Source organism: Ursus arctos, unplaced genomic scaffold (genome assembly GCF_023065955.2).
Source record: "Ursus arctos isolate Adak ecotype North America unplaced genomic scaffold, UrsArc2.0 scaffold_16, whole genome shotgun sequence".
Classification (NCBI taxonomy): domain Eukaryota; kingdom Metazoa; phylum Chordata; class Mammalia; order Carnivora; family Ursidae; genus Ursus; species Ursus arctos.
In genome coordinates, this window is record NW_026622830.1 from 48,447,492 (window position 1) to 48,465,323 (window position 17,832).

Below are 17,832 nucleotides of genomic sequence, written 5' to 3' on the forward strand. Positions count from 1 at the left end.
GACTCTGCACAGGCAGTCTGAGGATCAGGCTGACATACCTGTGCTTGGCCGGGGTAATAAATGCCTTCATTATCCCGGACCACCCAGCTAATATTTTATCTTCAATATGAATGCCTCACTCCACAAAGGCCCTGTTGTTCTCACCCTTAGGCTGTGGCAAAGCCTGACCATAATCTCCCTGTTCCTAAAGGACTCACAGGGCTCAGGTTCAAACTTTTGTGAGCACTTGCAAAATCCTTTGGGAAATCAGTGTAGTTTATAGCAGTGTCTTATGCCACACCTCTCAGGCTCATCTGCCCCACTTAGTGGATTTCCAAGTGAGCCCGTGCACCACACACAGAGTGGCCCCTAGCACCTGCCTCTGCCCACGTGTCAGGGCTGACTCAGGAGCTCAGGCTCCTACCTTACCTCCTTTCAGCCTCGGCCACCCCTCTTGAAAGGACTATGTGCTCTGCACACATCGCAGAGATACGGGAGGGCACAGGAAGGAAACCCACTGAACTAAAGAAGCTCATAAACTATTGACCTCCTTCCATCCTGCCTCCATATACCCCGGAAGAGAAGAGCAGGAGAGGCCTGCCGATGTGGACAAAGACCTGCCCTGGCTGTTTATCTTCCTGACAATAAAAAGGCCTCCTCATTGTAGCCAAACTGTTGCTGAAAATTCTGTTTTCACTGGTGAAACAGATAACTTTTGTCGAATGGCCCGCTGGCTCCTTGTTCTCAGTGTGGTCCGTGGACAAGCAGCCTCGGCATCTGCTGGGAGTATGTTGGAAATGCAGAGTCTCAGGTCCCTCCCAGTGTTACTGAATCAGAATCTGTATTTTCATGAGATCCTCAGGGGATCCGGGCCTAAGATGATGTCTCAAAAAACCACTGTTGAATGTTCCCCAAAGAGAAAGCTAATCAGCACCTTGGTATACCAAATGGGGAAGGCATGGTTGTTTCCTGGGCCTTTTTGGCAGTTTCTAGCATTCTAGAATTCCATAAAGGGTTGATTCTCCAGTGGCCCTGATGGGAATTTTTCTGGAAGAAGGGAAAGAACACCATCCTTGCCGGGAAATTGAGCAAGGACGGAAGCTATGCATGGGCCCAACAGCAAGAGCTCCAACGCGCCAAGGCTGATCCCCTGCTCTAGAGCTCTCTGCTGTTCTTATGCTAGATCCCTTTGTGTCAGGTGATGGGATGGGAGATTGTTCTTGCTTCTGTATTGCTGTAACCCGTCCTCTAAGATTCACTTTTGTTGTATCCCAAAGTTTTGGGACCCATGTCTTATCGTTGTTCTTTACTTCCATTTAATTTTTACTTCATCTTAGAATTCCTGCTTGAATCACTAATCGTTTGGGAGAATGTTCTTTGACCTCCATGTATTCATGGTCTTCCCTGGTGTTTTCTTGTGGTTGATTTCTAGTCCATAGCATTGTGGTCAGAAAAGATGCATGCTATGATTTCCATCTTTTTAATTAGTGGAGACTTGTTCTGTGGCCTAATAGTGATCTGTTCTGGAGGACGTTTCATGTGCACGCAAACGGAATGAGTGTTCTGCTGTTTTAGGACGGGATGCTCTGCATGCGTCTGTTAAAAGCAGTGCATCACCCAAAGCCACTGTTTCCTTGTTGATTTTCATTTTGGATCAAGTCCACATTAATAGAAGTGGGGTGTTAGAACCCCTACTGTATTGCATTACAGTCAATTAGTTGCCTGCTGTTTTTTATTAACTATTTTTTTTTTTTTAGATTTTATTTATTCGACAGAGATAGAGACAGCCAGTGAGAGAGGGAACACAAGCAGGGGGAGTGGGAAGGAAGAAGCAGGCTCATAGCGGAAGAGCCTGATGTGGGGCTCGATCCCATAACGGCGGGATCACGCCCTGAGCCGAAGGCAGACGCTTAACCGCTGTGGCACCCAGGCACCGCTTATTAACTATTTTATAAAAGTATTTGAGTCCTCCTATGATGGGTGTCTAAATATTTAAAATTGTTCTATCTTCTTGTTGCATTGTCTCCATGATTATGACACAGTGTCCTTCTTTGTGTCTTACTACTCTTTTTTTTTTTTTCATTCTGTTTTGTCTGATAGAAGTATTCCTACCTCTGCTTTGTTTTGGCAACCACGTGCATGCTAGATGCTTCTCATCTCCTCACTTTCAATGTGCAGGGGACTCAGTAGGTCTGGGGGCTCAAGCTGAGTACCCAATTTTGGACAAATTGGTGTAAGAGTGGAAACTGAGACTAAGTGTGTAAACTAGAGAATGTTTGAGACATGGACTTCAGAACAACATGGACCTAAAAGTCCCCTTGACCACCAAGGAGAGGGTGGGTTTCTCTGGTCAAGGATATGGGCCATGGGGCACCATCGTGGCTCTGCCTTTAAGTTTCTGCCTTCGACTCAGGTCATGATCACAGGGTCCTGGAATGCAGGACTGCATCAGACTCCCTGCTCCAACAGAAACCTGCTTCTCCCTCTCACACTCCCCTGCTTCTGTTCAATCTCTTACTATCACTCTCTGTCCAATAAGTTTTAAAAAACTTAAAAAAAAAAAAACGATATGACCCATTATCCTGGCAAGAGAGAACCCATCCCTGATCCACCAGATGCCAGCCAGGGAACAGTGGCTACCATGGATCGGACACAGAGCCTGGGGCCTGGAGGGAACTGCTGCTTCAGAAGAACTGCATAAGGAGATGCACGAAGGCTGGATATCCTGGCTCCTAGGTCAGCATAGATGTTCATGGAACCAGGCTCAGGTGTGCCCTTTAAGGTACCCCTCCCATCTTTTCCCAACACACAAAGCAAGCAGGAAAGGGAATCCAGAGATCACTGACAAGAATCCCAGAAAGATTACAAACTTGGTAAACGGCCAACGGGGAGACTGAGGCTGGAAAGTCCTGCCTGCCCTGAGTCCATCTGCAAATTATCTTCCTCTGGCTTTGTCCCCTTCACACGCAGGATTTGATCTCCTTCCGTGTTTTTCCCCACTAGGTGCTGATGCAGTTCCAGAGATTGAACTACAATACGACAAGTTCCAAATACGGGGGCAATACAAAACCAAACACAAAACCAAAAAAGCATCTCAACGGAAGAAGCAGGACACAGTCTTCCTGGCCTTAGAGCGGAGAAAGGCAACCCCAGTCCTGGGGCAGGAAGGAGTTCTGGGGCATACAAGTCTTAAAGACTCCCACTTTCAGTGGTTGTTGCTATTCCTGGGAAAGTCCCTGCAACCTCTAAATCTCAGGAGTTCTGAGGGGCTGTCTCTGCTGTTTGCCCAAATTCATTGACTGAAATGGACCCGTGCTCTGAGTAAGGGGGATTTGGGGGTGCCCTCCAGTGGCTAGGGAGAAGGGCTGGCACTTCTCCTTCCTCCCACGTACAGTAGCTGATGACTCTGGGGGATTTCCTAGGTCAGGAACGAATATGAGAGTCTGTGCAAGTTTTCCATTACTGCAGGAAGTAAAAGACCCAAACCACACACCTGGGCTCTAAAACAAAACAAGGGCTTTAATCTCCTAACATGCAAATCTATCACGGTACTATTTAAAACAACTAAATGGTGCCCCCTACATAAGGAAATAGATGGGGGGAAGGGGTGTGGAGACAATGGGCACAAGGATGCAGCTGCTGAGGAATCCCTGCAGGGCCACTGGACACTTGCTCAGTCCTGAGGTTGACTGCGGCCAGTTCTTCTCCTTCTTGAGTGCTGCTGACCAGCTAGGACCGGGGCTCCAGCTGGCAGGACAGGGTGTAGCTAAGGACAGAGGGACACCTGTGAGTTGCCCAGGAGCTTCCATTCAAGAGTCCCTGCCAGTGTTTGCCCACAGCTGGAGTCTGGCGCCCCGGCAACAAGGCCTGAGGCTGCCCAGGGAAGGAGGATCCCAGGAGTGGCCAGCAGAAAGAGTCCACCCCGAACCTCACCGACCCAGCTCCTGATGGGCCTCACCTCTCAGCCTCGCTGAGCGGCTCCATAGCCTGGAACCAGGCCCAAAAAGGATCCTCGGGCTCTAGGGTGTAATTCTCGGCAGCCACCTGGAGCAGCATGATGTCCGTAATGACTTGGTATTCCTGAGCAGAGAGAGAAGCACAGGATGCATAGGGAGCCTGGGGGGGGGGGGGCGGGGAGCTGCAGGGTCTGGTGAGGGTTGAGCACCGGGACCGGGCACCCATCCCAGGTCCTGGCACACATGGCCATCCTCCTCCCTGCAGATTCATCCGGTCTCCACCTGTTCTCAGAGATGAGTATCAGTAGCCCCTCCTCCGGGAATTCCTCCTGGATGCCATGCTCTGTCCCCATCTCCTAACGGGATGGGACTTGCACTGCTTTCTTCTCAAGGGATCCCAGGAAATGTGAGGTGGAGGGGATGGAGCCAAGCAATGTTCTTCCCAGGGACATCTCTGAAGCCCACTCCCTACCCTTCCCTGCGGGAAGCGCCACATATGCTCACCTTATTTCTTTTGTGGTGGTTGATCTCATTCTCCTGGAATGCAGACAAAGTCCATCAGAATGAGGCCCCTGGTTCTTAGGAGCACTTGATTCCCATCCCTTCTCATGATGCACCATGGCCAGGACCCGTGAGGGGGCCGTGCATACACAGATAGTGGGCCTGGGATCTAGGCCAGGCTCTGGGGTCCAGAGAAAGGAGGACATGGGGCAGATGGACTGGCTACAGGTCGGGACCCTGCAGCACCACCCTCTCGGAAGACAGTAGGGGAGGCCGAAGCCTCAGGCAGGAAGGGGCTGCTGCGGCTACTGAGGTGCTTGCTGACGTGGAGGGTCCTGACTTCATTCTCCCCCCACGGGCAAACTCACCGGGGGAGGCTGAGGTCCACTCAGACAGACCTCATGCAGCTTTGCCTTCAGGAAGCTCTGCTGCTTCACCAGTCTTCGGCACCGGGAGCCGTGGCCTAACTGCAGCCTCACCTCGCTCATCCCTGAGATGGGCAACAGCCCCCAGGCTCACAGGGTAGCCGTGAGGCTGTCATGACGGGAGGTTTGCCGAGTCCTGAGAGCTCAGGGCTCAGTACAGGGGTGTTCTGCTCCCAAACCTCCGGATTCTGGTCCCTCCCCCACAATCCTCAGGCTCACCCACCTCCAGATAGTCCTCCATGGCGGTATCTAACATCACCAGCTCGGTGAGGAAAGTGCCAAGGAAAGGCACGACACCCTGTGTCATGAGGGGGAGGGTTGGGATGAGTCCCTGCTCTCTGGTGTCCACAGGGACCCTCCACTGAAAATGCTCCAGCCTCCTAGCCCACCCCAGGGGCTCACGTGGAGCAGCCTAGGACCCTTAGCAGCCTCCCCCCCACGGGTTCCCTTTCCCCTCCCCCCCCCCCCCAGAACATCAGACTCCTCCTCATCACCTTCAGGGCCTGCTTTTCAAAAATGCCAGGGAATGGAGCACTAGGTCGGTCCCTCCCCACCCGCAAAACCCATTCTCTATGGACCACTCTGGACCCTCCTCCTGGTCCTTTTGAAATAAGAATTGTAGAAGCTGTGGCCCCAGAAGCCGCAGCTGGAGTGGGAAGGCCCCCCCCTTCCTGATCTTTCCTTTTTGGGAGGCTTCCAGCCCTCAGGGAGGAGCCCTCCTCCTCCTCTGACTTTGGAGGCCCTGGGCCTCAGGCACACTCACCTTCTTCTGCATCCTCTTCTGGGCTCCCCGGAGGGCCATCACCAGGGTGGCAAATCTATTGGATGGTCGCTCCTGCAGGGCCAAGGACAAGTTCCTTGAGACCATCATACCCTCAGGCCACTTGCCCCCACCATCTTGGACTTCAGAACCTAGACATCTGACCTAACTCATACTGATCCTGAGGCCCCATTATCCAGAAGCAGGCCGTGAGTGATTCCAGAACAACTCACTCCAACGTTCACTCCATGTGTGACCTTGAGCTTGCAGCCTGGCCTCCCCGAGCCTGTTTTCTCATCGGGAAACGTGACAACTCCACCTATCTCCCATGGTCTCCTGAGGACTCAGGGTCCTATTACTCTCATCATTGTTGTGGCCCTCAACCCAGCCCAACCCCATCACTGAGCACAGGTCTGTCCTCTGGGCTCTCCAGGTTTGTAAAGGCCCCCACCTGGACCAGCTGTCGACACAGAGAGAGAGGGTGTCTAGGCTAGGGAGTCTGCTTGGACACCACCTGCTTGCCCCCTCGCCGCCAACGGCATCCTCACCTAGGCTGTCGCCACATTCATGCCAAAGGCTTCCCCTCCCCAAGGAATGCTTCAGACCATTCCCGACTTCATCCACTCAGGACCCTGTTCCCTCCCACCCCTCCTCTCTTTCCAGACCTGCACCTTCCAGGCTACCTTGATGAGCAGGTTCCTGCCCTGTGCGGTGTCCTTGCTGCACAGCTTTTGAAAGATCCTCAATGGCTTCCTGAAGAGAGGCAAGGGAGGCACGATCAATGGACGAATAATGTGGCAGGGTTGAGTGCGAGTGCCTTTTCTTTGAGAACCCCAGAGTGTCAACCTGCCTGGTTGAGGGTTTCTTCTGGGATCCTCTGAGCACTAAGGTCTTTGTAGGACATGGGAGGGAGCTTCATGTGGCTCGTCCTGGGCCTCCCTTCCCATATTCATTGAGAAACGCTGTTTGGGTCAATTTGGGGTTCAAATGGGCAGAGAACTTAGTGGCTGTCAAGGAAACACGTGAAGAGATTTAATGCAGCTCAGCCCCGTGTGGGACATTTGGCAAAACTGATTTCTAAAGCGGGAGGCATGGTGACCTCCTCACCAGGGAGGCTGAGAGACCCACCCACCAGCCCAGGTCCTGTGGTCGGGGTTTGCCGCCTCCCAGAAGGTCCAAGCTGCCTGAGGGGGAAGAGGACAAGCCTCTGGGAGCTCCCTCGTCCATCCTGGTCCCTCCATGGAGAGAGGCCTACTCACCTGGAAACCTTCCCCCACGTGTTCTCGAGGCGGTGAATGGAGACACTCTGCAGAGCCGAGAGGATGGCACGTAAGGACGAGTAGTTCCTCAGGGTTTGACAGGCCTGGGGAGGGAAGAGAATGGGCTGTCACTTGGGGAGCCGGCACCTGATTGGCTCTCAAGCTTCAGTCCCCCTCAGGGGAAAGTGCTCCTGCTGGAGGAAGCCGCTGTCCAGGGACCTGCCGAAGGGCACACGTGAGGCCCAGAGGAAGAGGAAGATTTTACCTCACTCCAAGGAAGGAGCCAGGCAGAAACGGAGCATCCCAGCATGGGGCCATGCAAGGCGAGGTCAGCATGCCCCTGGACGGAAGAGCCTAGGGACTGCACAGTCCCTAGGGCAAAGACCAGGGCCTTCCACCCTGAGACCTGATCAAGGGAAGAGCAGTGCCCGAGACTCAGGAGAGCACCTCGGCTGGGCTTCCCGTTGCATACCTTGGCCACCTTGATCCAGTGCTCCACCACCATGGCCCTGTCCCGGGCTGTCATGCTTGGGTTGCCAAGGCAGGTGGTGATGACACACTTGGCCACACCGTTGAACTGGGCGACAGTGGCCCGGACTGTGGGTGCCAGGTGCTCATTGCCAGGCTTGTTGCGCTTGGACCAGACGGAGCCCAGGCACTGATGGGGCAGCAGCTTCTTGAACAGCTCCTAGAGAACAGGCGGACCTTGGTTCACCCAGCCATTTCCCATGCAAGACGCATGTCCTACGTAGGGGTCACAGGTCAGAGCTGGACCTCAGGGAGCTGAGAATCTGGCCTGAGCCTGGTTGGAGACCGTGGATTTCATTCCATTGTTTTTCCCTGAGGGAACCCAGTACACAATGACCCAGGAGCAAACAGAGCAAGGGAAGGAAGGAGGGCATTGGCACCCTGATCATGCTCAGGAACTCCCAGCTCCTGGTGGCACTGCAAGGTGGTCCAACCCAAGGGGGCTTCTTCCCCTCCCCTCCAACTGGCCATCCCCCTGGTCCTTCCCCCCTTTCAGATGCACATTCTCACACGGGAGCTGCAACCACACGTTCTTCCGTCTGCCCTGTCCTCATGGACACATCAGATGCCTAATCAATGCTGAGGGTACTCATCCTCCAAGGCACATGAGTGGGTGACCCATGGACTTGACTGAACACAGGGAGCTGCCCTCCTCCACCCACGGGACCAGGGCCTGCCCATTGGTCTCTCCATTCTGGCTCATTTCTTCTCCCTAGTACCTCCGTATCAGTGCTTATCATGGTCTCTCGCTACAGTCCGCAGCTGGATAGGGAAAGCTTGGGGCTAAGCGCCTTGATGGGTTGACAGGGTTGGGAAGTGGTGGAGCTGAGATTTGGTCCCAGACCATAGGAGTCCACATCAGGGAAAGGCAGGTGTGGGGCAGGTGAGAGCAGAAGGAAGGCCTGCCCCGGGCCCACCCTGAGAGCCCAGCTGCTCACCGCATCCATATACGTGAGCTGCTCTGCCACCAGCCTGGGAGGGAAGTCCAGGAGGTCGGGCTTCTCCTCACCCAGCTGGTTCTTTGGGGTGACACAGCAGTGGCAGGAAGCCTCTGGGGCCGCGGTGGGCTCTGTGGCTGTTGCCTGAGTGAAACTTTCTAGCAAAAAGGGTGGTCCAGCTGACTGCTGCTCAGCACCCGGCACACATGCAGAAGATGGGAGCTCGGGTTGCAGTTCTGGAACAGCTGACGGAGGGGAGGCAGGCTCTGACACCGCAGGTGACAGTTGACACAGAGCCGGGGTCGCCTCTAGCTCTATAGGAGGCCCTGTTCCTGGCTCTGCCGCTGGAAGGAGCCCTGGAGCTGGCACTGGGGCAGGAGACAGAGAAAGGTTCATCCACATCACTGACTTTCCGGATGCCTTTGCAAAACCAGGACAGACCCCATGGCCTTGAAAGGAATACCCAGCCCATGAACCGCATCCCAGTTAGCCTTCCCAGCTTGCCATCCCCCTTACCCTCCACCTCTGCCTCAGTGAGCGCCAGAAGTTCCCGCTGCATCAGGAGAAGGGGGACATGGTTTGTCACGTCCCAGGCATGCCACTTCAGAACCATGGCCCCATGTACATAGGCCACCTTGATCTCGACACGGTCACAGCCCAGGGACTGATAGATAGCCTGCAAATTCTGGTCAGGCCAGGTACCCAAGACGGGAGACAGGGTGCTGGGGAGAGTCATATGTGGAGCAGAGTCAGAGGCCTGGCCTTGCATTGCACATGCTACTCCCACAGCACCGTTCTTTCTGTATGGGTCCCAGAGGATGGCCCCAGCCCCCTTCCAACCCCTCTCTAGCTGCCCTCGTATTGGGAGGCCTGGTCCTCCAGAAAACCTGAATGAGTCTGGTTTTTCCACTTCTCCTCTCCTCTACCTGGCCATGGGCCTGGTCTATTCTATCCTCCATGCACACCAGTATCAAGGCTCAGGTTGGAGGCAGATTTGTGAGTGGTCGGCTCAGCACACCCTCGGTTCTTGGCCCCGGTTGGGGTGGTCAGCAGGGAGGGGCAGGCAGAGCAAGTTGGGACCGTCAAAGGGATGGGTGTTTCAGGCACCCACTGAGCCCAGACTGTGCTCTGCCGCCCAGAGGGCCCGGGACCCCCTCCACAGCCTTCTTTGACTCATTTGCTTCTTCACATGAAGCCCCCCAGATGAAGCCCACCCACTGGAAATCAAGAGATCAGTGAGATCCCTGGTTCGGCAAATCCCTCCCCAGCCACCACCCCTGTAGTCCCCCACCCTGCTCTGTGGAGGCAGCCAGCCCTGCTTCTGGACCCAAACCCCTGTCCCAGTTTTACTTGATCATTTCATCTGTCCTATGATCCAGCTCTTGGTGGATCCTTTCAAAGCTAGAGGAGGCTACGAAGATATCACATCTAACAACCATTGGACATGCATGCTTAGGGTGTGCAGAGTGCCTATCTGACCCTCTGACTAGAACTGAGACCCAGACACTGTATCTCCTCTCTCCATTCACATTCCTAGGTGCTTAATATACATTCTTGAATGACTACTTCCCAGCCCGCACTTTCCAAATCCTGAGTGGCCCGTGGGCTGGTCTGCCTGCTCCCAGTGTGCCCCTGAGCTGCTCACACAAAGGACAACTACCAGAACCATCTAGATGGAATCTCAGAAGTCCTTTGCACATGGGGAAACTGCCTGCTTTGCATTTCCTTTCGTCAACCCAGAAGGGCCACCGGCCTGTGAGGGTTGCACTTGAGAGCTTCTTGACCGGAGAGAGAGAACTATTAAGCAAGAAGATGCCCAGCACGTCCAGGAGCCCTTTCTACAGAGCCAAGCACCAGAGTAGCCCGTGCCATGTTTCCTCCCATGATTTCCTACAGTAACTGTATGAGGTTCATCCTCTTAACCACCCCACTTTTCAGAAGAGGAAAGGGAAGGTCAGAGAGGGGTAGGGCCATTCCCGAGATGTACACCCAGTAGATGGGAGGCTCACCCTGTGCTGTGCACGGGGTGGGCACTCACCGATTGAACTGCTGGCCCAGGACCTGTGTGGCTGAAGTGAACATCTCGTACATGCAGAAGATCGTTGAGGTGGTTGAGATGCTCCCATCTGGGAAGGATGGCACCAGGGACTGTACGAAACGCTCCATTGTGCCTTCTCGGAGCCTCAGCATCGTCTGGGCCTCATCCAGGGACAGGGATGATTCCTTTTCCCACCAGGTAGAGAAGGGGGGTGTGGGGGGCAATGGAGTCAGCTTCAACACCACGAACCACCAGGATGATCAGGGTCTGGTGCTCAGACCAGAGAGTCCCATCCCTTCGGGAACTTGTGCAAGAAAAGGGACTTGAGGGCCCACCCAGAAAAAGGCTCTAGGCTTGAAAGTACAATTGCCTTTAGGGGTGAAATGAGAAAGCATTGGTCACTTCAACACATCTTGTTAGCTGAGCCACCACAGCCTTTCTCTCTCTGAATAGGCTTTATTAAGAACTGTATGCCTTTGAGTCATCAGTCAACATCCCTACTGCAGACAGGAGAAAGCAGAGGCTTAGCATCTCCAACGCTGCTCGAGATCATAGACGTTGGGCCTGAGAACTGTCCAGAGCATGGAATGCATGGCATTTCCCTAGGCTGCTGCGGCCTGCTCTGTTCCTAAGGTGGGGAGAAAGGTTCAGGGGAAATCCACCTTCCTCGGCAGGCCCCAGGGGAGCCGGTTGTTTCTAGTGTGGGTTCTGGCCTTGCCGTGATCATCTGTGGGTCCTGAGATTGGACATCAATCTGGACCTGTTCTCACCCCAGACCAGCATTGGATGCTGTTGTGGGCCGAGGCACCTGCTGCTTGTCAAGGGAGATGGAGTAGCTGAGCCCTTGGAGCAAGCAGCTCCTCAAAGATTGCCTGGATTGAACTCTGAAAAGACAGAGTCCACTACCTGGGCCAGGAGGCATCAGAGGCCTTGCACCCAATCCGTGCTTGAAAGGCTGAATCACGGTGGCAGACAACCTCCCATACGGAGGTCCAAAAAGACATATGAGGACACAGCTTGTGACCCGGGGGACATACAATGAGTCGATGTGTTCTGAGAGGTGATACGTTACAGAGGAACATATAGAATGGCTCCATCCCACCGTTCCTTTTATGTTCAATCACCCTGTGTGGGGTGAGGATTCATAAGGCCTTGGACACGTTCTCCAAGGACAGTGGAGCTGGGTTCTACACAGGATGGCTGGGGTGAGTCAAGAAAATACTCAAAACAGTAGCAAAATGCAAAGACACTCATGGCTGTGGGAAAAGTCACACAAAACAGAATGAAACAGAATAACCCACGCCCCAAACTGCAAAAAACATGAACACTATTCTCTACCATTCCCACCTATGTGAAGAGTGTCTTCCTACCTTCTCCCACAGCTGGTGGTGGAGGTGTGGATACTGGGATGACTTTGTGGTTGGGCCTGCGGGGCACTCATATAGAAACACCATGGGAGGGCCCCAGGTTTGTCCCCATATTTGTGTGGGGGCCCTGGGTGCGTGGAACCCTCTTCCCATTCTCACCTCAGAGCGGCACTGATCCTGGGTGGCCTGGTGTACCTGCCACTTGTCTAGGGCGTTGTAGTTGAAGTCCCAGACCAGCTCTTCGATGACCTCCTGGGTGCAGCTCTGAAAATGCAGTGCCCCATACACATGGGGTCAAGAGACATTAGTGTCCTCCCGGGACATTGCCACAAGGGGCCACCCGCATTAGAAATCCTGCTCTCCAGTTGAGGCAAAGAGGGGCAGCTGAAAAGACATCGAGCAAGGACGTAGCCGGATGAAACTCTAGAGCTCGTGATTAACATCGAGGTAGTTGAGCTTGGTCCCCAGTGCTCAGCTTCTCATCCCGCCTGCTATGACCTGGGGTGTGAACATGAAAGATGGGCCAGGCTTCCAACACCTGGCAGCTTCCTTCTGCCCAGGAAGGGTGTGTCCCACATCCTCTGTCCCCTTCTCTACACATAGACAACCAGCCCCCCACCCCAACACACACACAGGGACACACATAATGAGGGGCAAGAGGTGTGGGCCTGCTGAGGTGACATCACAGTTGTTGCCTGCTCTCCAGTGGGCTGCCCTGAGCTGCCTCGTGTTACCTGTTGGTGTCTCCTGCCACATGTCCAGAGGGCTCGGAAAAGCGGGCTGAGCCGACGTCTACAATTATTTGAAAGTCTCTTTCTCTGGGCTTGCCTGGGCCCAGAGACCCTGAAGGGAGGAAGGCAGCAAGAGAACATCCTGTTCTCTCGAACGTCTCCACTCAAGTGAGCTGGAGAGCAGGTTGTCTTTTGAATCTGGGTGCCCGGTTACCAGAGTTCTAAGTTCAGTTGGGGCCTATCACAGAGGAAGTGAGGTCACTCTTTCAAGATTCTAATCCCTGGGACCATGTGTTCAGTCAGACCTATCCAGAGCCCCTTCTTGGAAGTTGACTCCTTAGCTTTCTCCCCCATGTCATCTCCTGAACTGGACACAATGAGCCAAAAAGGCCATAGCCACCACTCTCTGGAAATGGAACTAGGGTCCGAAGCTTCAGGAGGCAGAGCTGAATTCAGACCTTACGTTCTGTGTTTCTTTGCGCACTTGTGTGTCCTATGTCATTGTGTCTCTCGCGTAGTCCACACTTTCCCAGCCTGCAGTGTGGGGATCAGGCTAGAATCTACTTCCTTGGGACATCCTCTGGTGTCTGTGGATAAGAGTATTTATTACATGTGTGGGGTGGTCCCCTGTGTATCTGAGGCACAATTTTCAAGATGGAAGAATTACAAGAAGGGGTGGGACTTGGCATGGAGGGCCACTCAGAAGAGGCCTGGGTTCCAGCCATGTAATACTGCAACTGTCACTTTCCCTCTTGGCCTCATTTTAAGGTGGGCACCATGATGGTCTGGAAAAGCAAGAAGATGCAGGCATTGTCATCCTCTGTAGTAAAACCATGCAATTGTTTCCCGTTATATGAAGAACGAGACCCCGTTACCTCGTTTGGGTCTATGAGGGGAGCGGCTTTCACCATGGCTCCCAGGGATCCTGACCTGTGGTATAGGCATCAGACTGTAACCGCTAAGTGGTCAGTGACTGGCTTTTGAACCACAGGACATATTCAACGTGATGAAGTACCATGCCTAGAGCTTCTCTACATGTCATGCAAAGAGTTTCTCACTCCCTAGTTACTTTCCATCATGTTCCACTACTCACTCCTTCCCTTTCCCTTCTTCTTCTCTCTCTCTGAAGCAGAACCAAGCACCGATGTTTTGAGCTGCCATCTACAGAGGCTCACAGGATAGAGAACGGAGGCAGTGCCAAGGCCAAAAGACACACAGGAACTCAGCTTCTGAGTCCAGATGGCATCCCAAGTCACGTGAGCCAACTTATGACAAAATCCTCTTCCAGTATGGCCCTGGTCACAGCCGCAGCCACTGACACACCTTGAGCCTTGGGAACCATGCTAATTTGGGCCCGCATTCTTCACCCACAAATACTGTTAGAAATTAAAGCGATGCACCTGCACATGCAGGGTATCAGGGCAATGCAGTCCTGGGGCAACTCTAGATAAGTAACAGTCTCCCAGGCCTCAGCATCTGTCCCTGCCTTCCTCCCTCCCCTCTGCTCTCCTCCTAGTGTCCCTGCAGCCACCTTGGCTGCCTTTTTCACTCCTCTGGCCAAACTAGCTTCTGTTATTGAGTGTCTGCAGCACAAGTCACTTCTTCCTGAAACGCTGCTCCCTGACGTGTGCAGGTCTAGCTCCCTTTGGTCAATCTGTTCTCAGCAACCTCAGCCTCAGTGAGGCCTTTCATATCTTTCCATGCAATGACTCCCCAGCCTTCCTCCGTAGCACACTTCATTCCTAGTACAGAGCGCTTGCTCTTTTCTTTCACGTGCGTTCTCTTTGGAGCTTTGGTCCATGTGTAGACTGGGAGCTCCTAAAGCAAAGGAGCCCTAGGTAATTTCATCTCCACGCACGGGCCCAGCAAGATACCTGGCATAGGGCAGTGCTCAGTGTGTAGTTACTGAATGAATAATTGAGAAGATCTTGGAGCCCACCTCCCCTCTTAAGCACCTAGACTGCAGAATGCTACTAAAACTTTCAAGCTGTTTCTGGGCAGGGGCGACAACCACAATGGCCTCTGCCTGACTCTTCCTGTTCCAGTTCCTCCAGCAGAACTCACCAGGTACCATGGACAAGGAAGCGCCCTGCACCCAGTTCTCCAGCTCTGGTGGCACAGCCCCACGCAGGCACACCAGCAAAAAAAGCCATGCCTTTTCTCGGGGGTCCTCAACGCAGTGCCTTTGCAGAGTCACAGAGCAAAGGAGCAGGATCTCTATTTTTCCCTTCACTGTGGAATCTGAGACAAAGAAGAGAAAAGGAGGAAGACTAACTCAGAACAAGAGATCAGATAGAAGTAACCGGAAGCAGAGGGCAGAGGGGGTGCAGGAATTGAGTGAATGGTGAAAAGGTACAAATTCCAGTTTCAGATCAATAAGGAATAGGGATTTACAGTACACCCCAGGACTACAGTTCATTACTGCTCTATGGTGTATTTGAGAAGTGTGAAAAGAGCAAGTTCTGAGAGTTCTCATCACAAAGAAAAACCTCTCTTTCTTTTCTTTTTACTTCATTTTTGTATCTCTAGAGATGATGATGGCGGCGGACTAAATTTATTCTGGCGATCGTTTCACAGTATACGAAAGGAACATCATTACGCCAGGTATCTTAAACATACACAGTTCTGTATGTCAAATGTATCAAAACAACTGGAGCAAAAAAATATTTTAATATTCATAGAGAGCATCAGGAAATTGGACATGGTAAAAAGAACGTCACGTAAACAAAACTGAAAACAGCAGAACCGAAAGCCAGTAGGTTATCCTAGGGGTTAAAAACTTCAAGCCATTGGCATAGAAAGTCGATTCTGAAATTAAAAATCAGTGAATTAAAATTAAAGCAGATGAAATAGAATTTTAAAATTTTGTTCCATTTAACAATTTGTCAAAGAATAGAAAGTCTTAATAAGTGACCTCAGATAGTAACTTTTGAAAAAACTGTTCATGTTTTGGAAAATTCTGATTGTAAGCTTCCAAGTGGGCACAGAATGAGAACATTTTGTTTGATCAAAGTCGCCTCATGGAAAATGGCTGAAGCAAAATGTCTGAGATGGGACCTAAACAAAAGGATATAAATGGCTAGACGAAATTGTCCTGAGTTCGTTTCTCCGTATTTGCAGTTTACATTTATTTTCATGTCGTTAAGTCCATTAAGTTCATGGAGTACATTCTAAGTGTGTTCCATGCATTAATATGTTTGAACAACCTCCCTGTAACCCAGCTTCACATCTCATTGTATCTTGTAAAATTCAAACTCTATACCATGAATCAGAAACTTCCGATGACCGCCTACTTCCAGCCCTTGGCAACACCATTCTACTGTCTTTGGCAATTTACTCTAGGTAGGTCCTAAGAGTGAAGTCAAAGTGTGTATTTTCATGAATACTCATCTACTTAGCATAATATCCTCAAGGTTCACCCATGTTGTGGCAAATGTCAATGTCTTCTTCCACTTTGAAGAATGAATGCTATTCCAATATGTGTACATACAACATCTGTTCCTCCCTCGACAGATACTTGGATTGCTTTCATGGTATAGCTATTATGAATAATGATGCCATGAAAATGTGTGTTCAGATATGTCTTCAAGACCATGCTGTCAATTAATTTGGGTATACACCCCAGAAGTGGAGTTACTGGAACACATAGTAAGTCTAATTTTAATTTTTTTTGAAACTACCATACTGATTTCACAACTATGCTGTTAAACATTCCTACCACACACACTGAATAAGGCTTCCATCTTCTCCACATCTTGGCCAACACTTGCTCTTTTTTTCCCTTCTGATTGCTTTTTTTTTTTTTTTTTTTTTTTGGAAGAGTCATCTTAAAGGATGTAAAATGGTATCTCATTGCTTTTTATAATTTGCATTTCCCTTAACATTAGTGATGTATCTTTTCAAATTTCTTTTCACGTGCACATCTTTGAGGATATGCCTATTCCCAATTTGCACATTCACGCATTGCATTCATTTTGTTGTCTGTTGTTGAGTTCATGTGATCTCTATTCATTCTGGATATTGAGCCCCTGCCAGATAGACAGTTTGCAAATATGGTCTCCCATCTTGTGGATTGTGTTTTTACTTCATTGCTAATGTCTTTAACGTCACAAAGATTGTAAGTATTCTGAATGTCCTGTACGTGAATTTATTTTTCTTTTCTATCCTGTGCCTTGCAGGTCATATCCATTAAAGCATGGCCAAATCCTATTTTGTGAAGCTATGAAAATGAATATTATTGGACTGCACTTCCGAGATGAAAAAGGTTCATTAGTGGAGTAAGAGAGCAGCATGAACTGGAGAAGCACGGGCATGATGATGGGGTCATGACGCTATGTGATCGCAAGAGGATAGGAATATGTATGATGGGCCAGCATGAGCTGTGTACTGGAAATGGGACCTTGTCCATTTTGTGCAGCACCTACGTGGATGATGGGAGCAGTGAGACATATGACTGGACGGATCCCCGAGCTCAGCCCTTCTTCCAAGTTAGACTTTCATTGCACTCTGATCCATTAACGTTTGAAGAGTTTCTTAATCAGATGAGGGACATAGTCTTACATGCTAGAAGGTGATGAACGTGGTGTGTGGGCGTGTCTGCAAGGAACTCCGTATCCCTCCCGTCTTGGTGAGCCACTGTCTGGAGTCCATGGCAAAGAAGGTTAGAGTACTAAATTACACTGGGGTCAAACCAAAGGGGAACAGTATGTCCCTCCTATGCTGAGCTGAAGTCAGGCAAGACCTTTATATGTTTGCTCTGTGTTCCCAGTTCATGGTCCCTAAGTTCTGCAGGTTCCTCTCTGGGAGAGAGGAGATGGACATGTTTGAGGGGGAGCTGGAGAGCTGTATCACCACCAGGAATGAGACCGAGAGCCGACTCCCAGTCATCGTGCAAGTGAAAAAATGGGATCAATGTCATCAAAGAGAAAACCATCAGCCACCAGTATTCATGCCGCCTGTGAGGAAATCTTGTCGAGAGGCACTTGTAAGTGATGGAGGGTGCACACCTGTAGTAACTCTGTGGCAAGTACAGATGTTACCTGCTTGAGGTGACCCACCTTGAAGAAACAAAGTTTTTGCCACCCTGTCAAGGGTGCTCGGAATGGACTCGAAGGGCAAGAGGCCTGGAACTGAAAGCATGTTTGAAAGTCTCTTTAGGGCTGAAATGAAAAAGGCAGCATGCCCTGAAAACTGCCTCACCTTGAATAGGCTAGCTCCCTTCATTGCTTGTGGGAAGAAAAGAAATCATCCGGTATTTTTCGTATTGAAAACAAGAAAACACAGAACCTTGGATTTCCGTTGTTTTTTTATTGAAATTCGATTAGCCGACATACAGCCCATCCTTATTTCA

The 17,832-nt window shown here is 51.3% G+C and overlaps 1 protein-coding gene and 1 long non-coding RNA gene across 2 annotated transcripts; both read right to left on the bottom strand.

The window, feature by feature from the left end:
- Positions 1 to 3,478: 3,478 nt before the first annotated feature.
- LOC130543815 (uncharacterized) lies at positions 3,479 to 4,080 on the bottom strand. Its single transcript, XR_008959430.1, has 2 exons — positions 3,938 to 4,080; positions 3,479 to 3,745 (listed from the first exon to the last, which is right to left on the bottom strand). It is a non-coding gene; the product is annotated as an uncharacterized LOC130543815 (long non-coding RNA).
- A 1,288-nt stretch (positions 4,081 to 5,368) lies between these two features.
- On the bottom strand, positions 5,369 to 11,989 carry LOC130543812 (ral guanine nucleotide dissociation stimulator-like). The gene is made up of 8 exons (XM_057312736.1): positions 11,911 to 11,989; positions 10,385 to 10,569; positions 8,863 to 9,068; positions 8,347 to 8,714; positions 7,353 to 7,568; positions 6,881 to 6,984; positions 6,305 to 6,374; positions 5,369 to 5,696 (listed from the first exon to the last, which is right to left on the bottom strand). The coding sequence occupies exons 2-8, from the start codon at positions 10,534 to 10,536 to the stop codon at positions 5,565 to 5,567; spliced, it is 1,248 nt and encodes a 415-aa protein (XP_057168719.1). The 5' UTR covers positions 10,537 to 10,569; positions 11,911 to 11,989; the 3' UTR covers positions 5,369 to 5,564.
- Positions 11,990 to 17,832: the final 5,843 nt, after the last annotated feature.

Excerpts from the sequence above, each read along its gene's own strand:
- LOC130543812 (XM_057312736.1), bottom strand. The coding sequence starts at position 10,536 with ATGCTGAGGCTCCGAGAAGGCACAATGGAGCGTTTCGTACAGTCCCTG. Across the intron at positions 6,985-7,352 it reads ACTGGATCAAGGTGGCCAAG|GCCTGTCAAACCCTGAGGAA; the intron begins GTATGCAACGGG and ends TTCCCTCCCCAG. Across the intron at positions 6,375-6,880 it reads ACGTGGGGGAAGGTTTCCAG|GAAGCCATTGAGGATCTTTC; the intron begins GTGAGTAGGCCT and ends GCCTCTCTTCAG.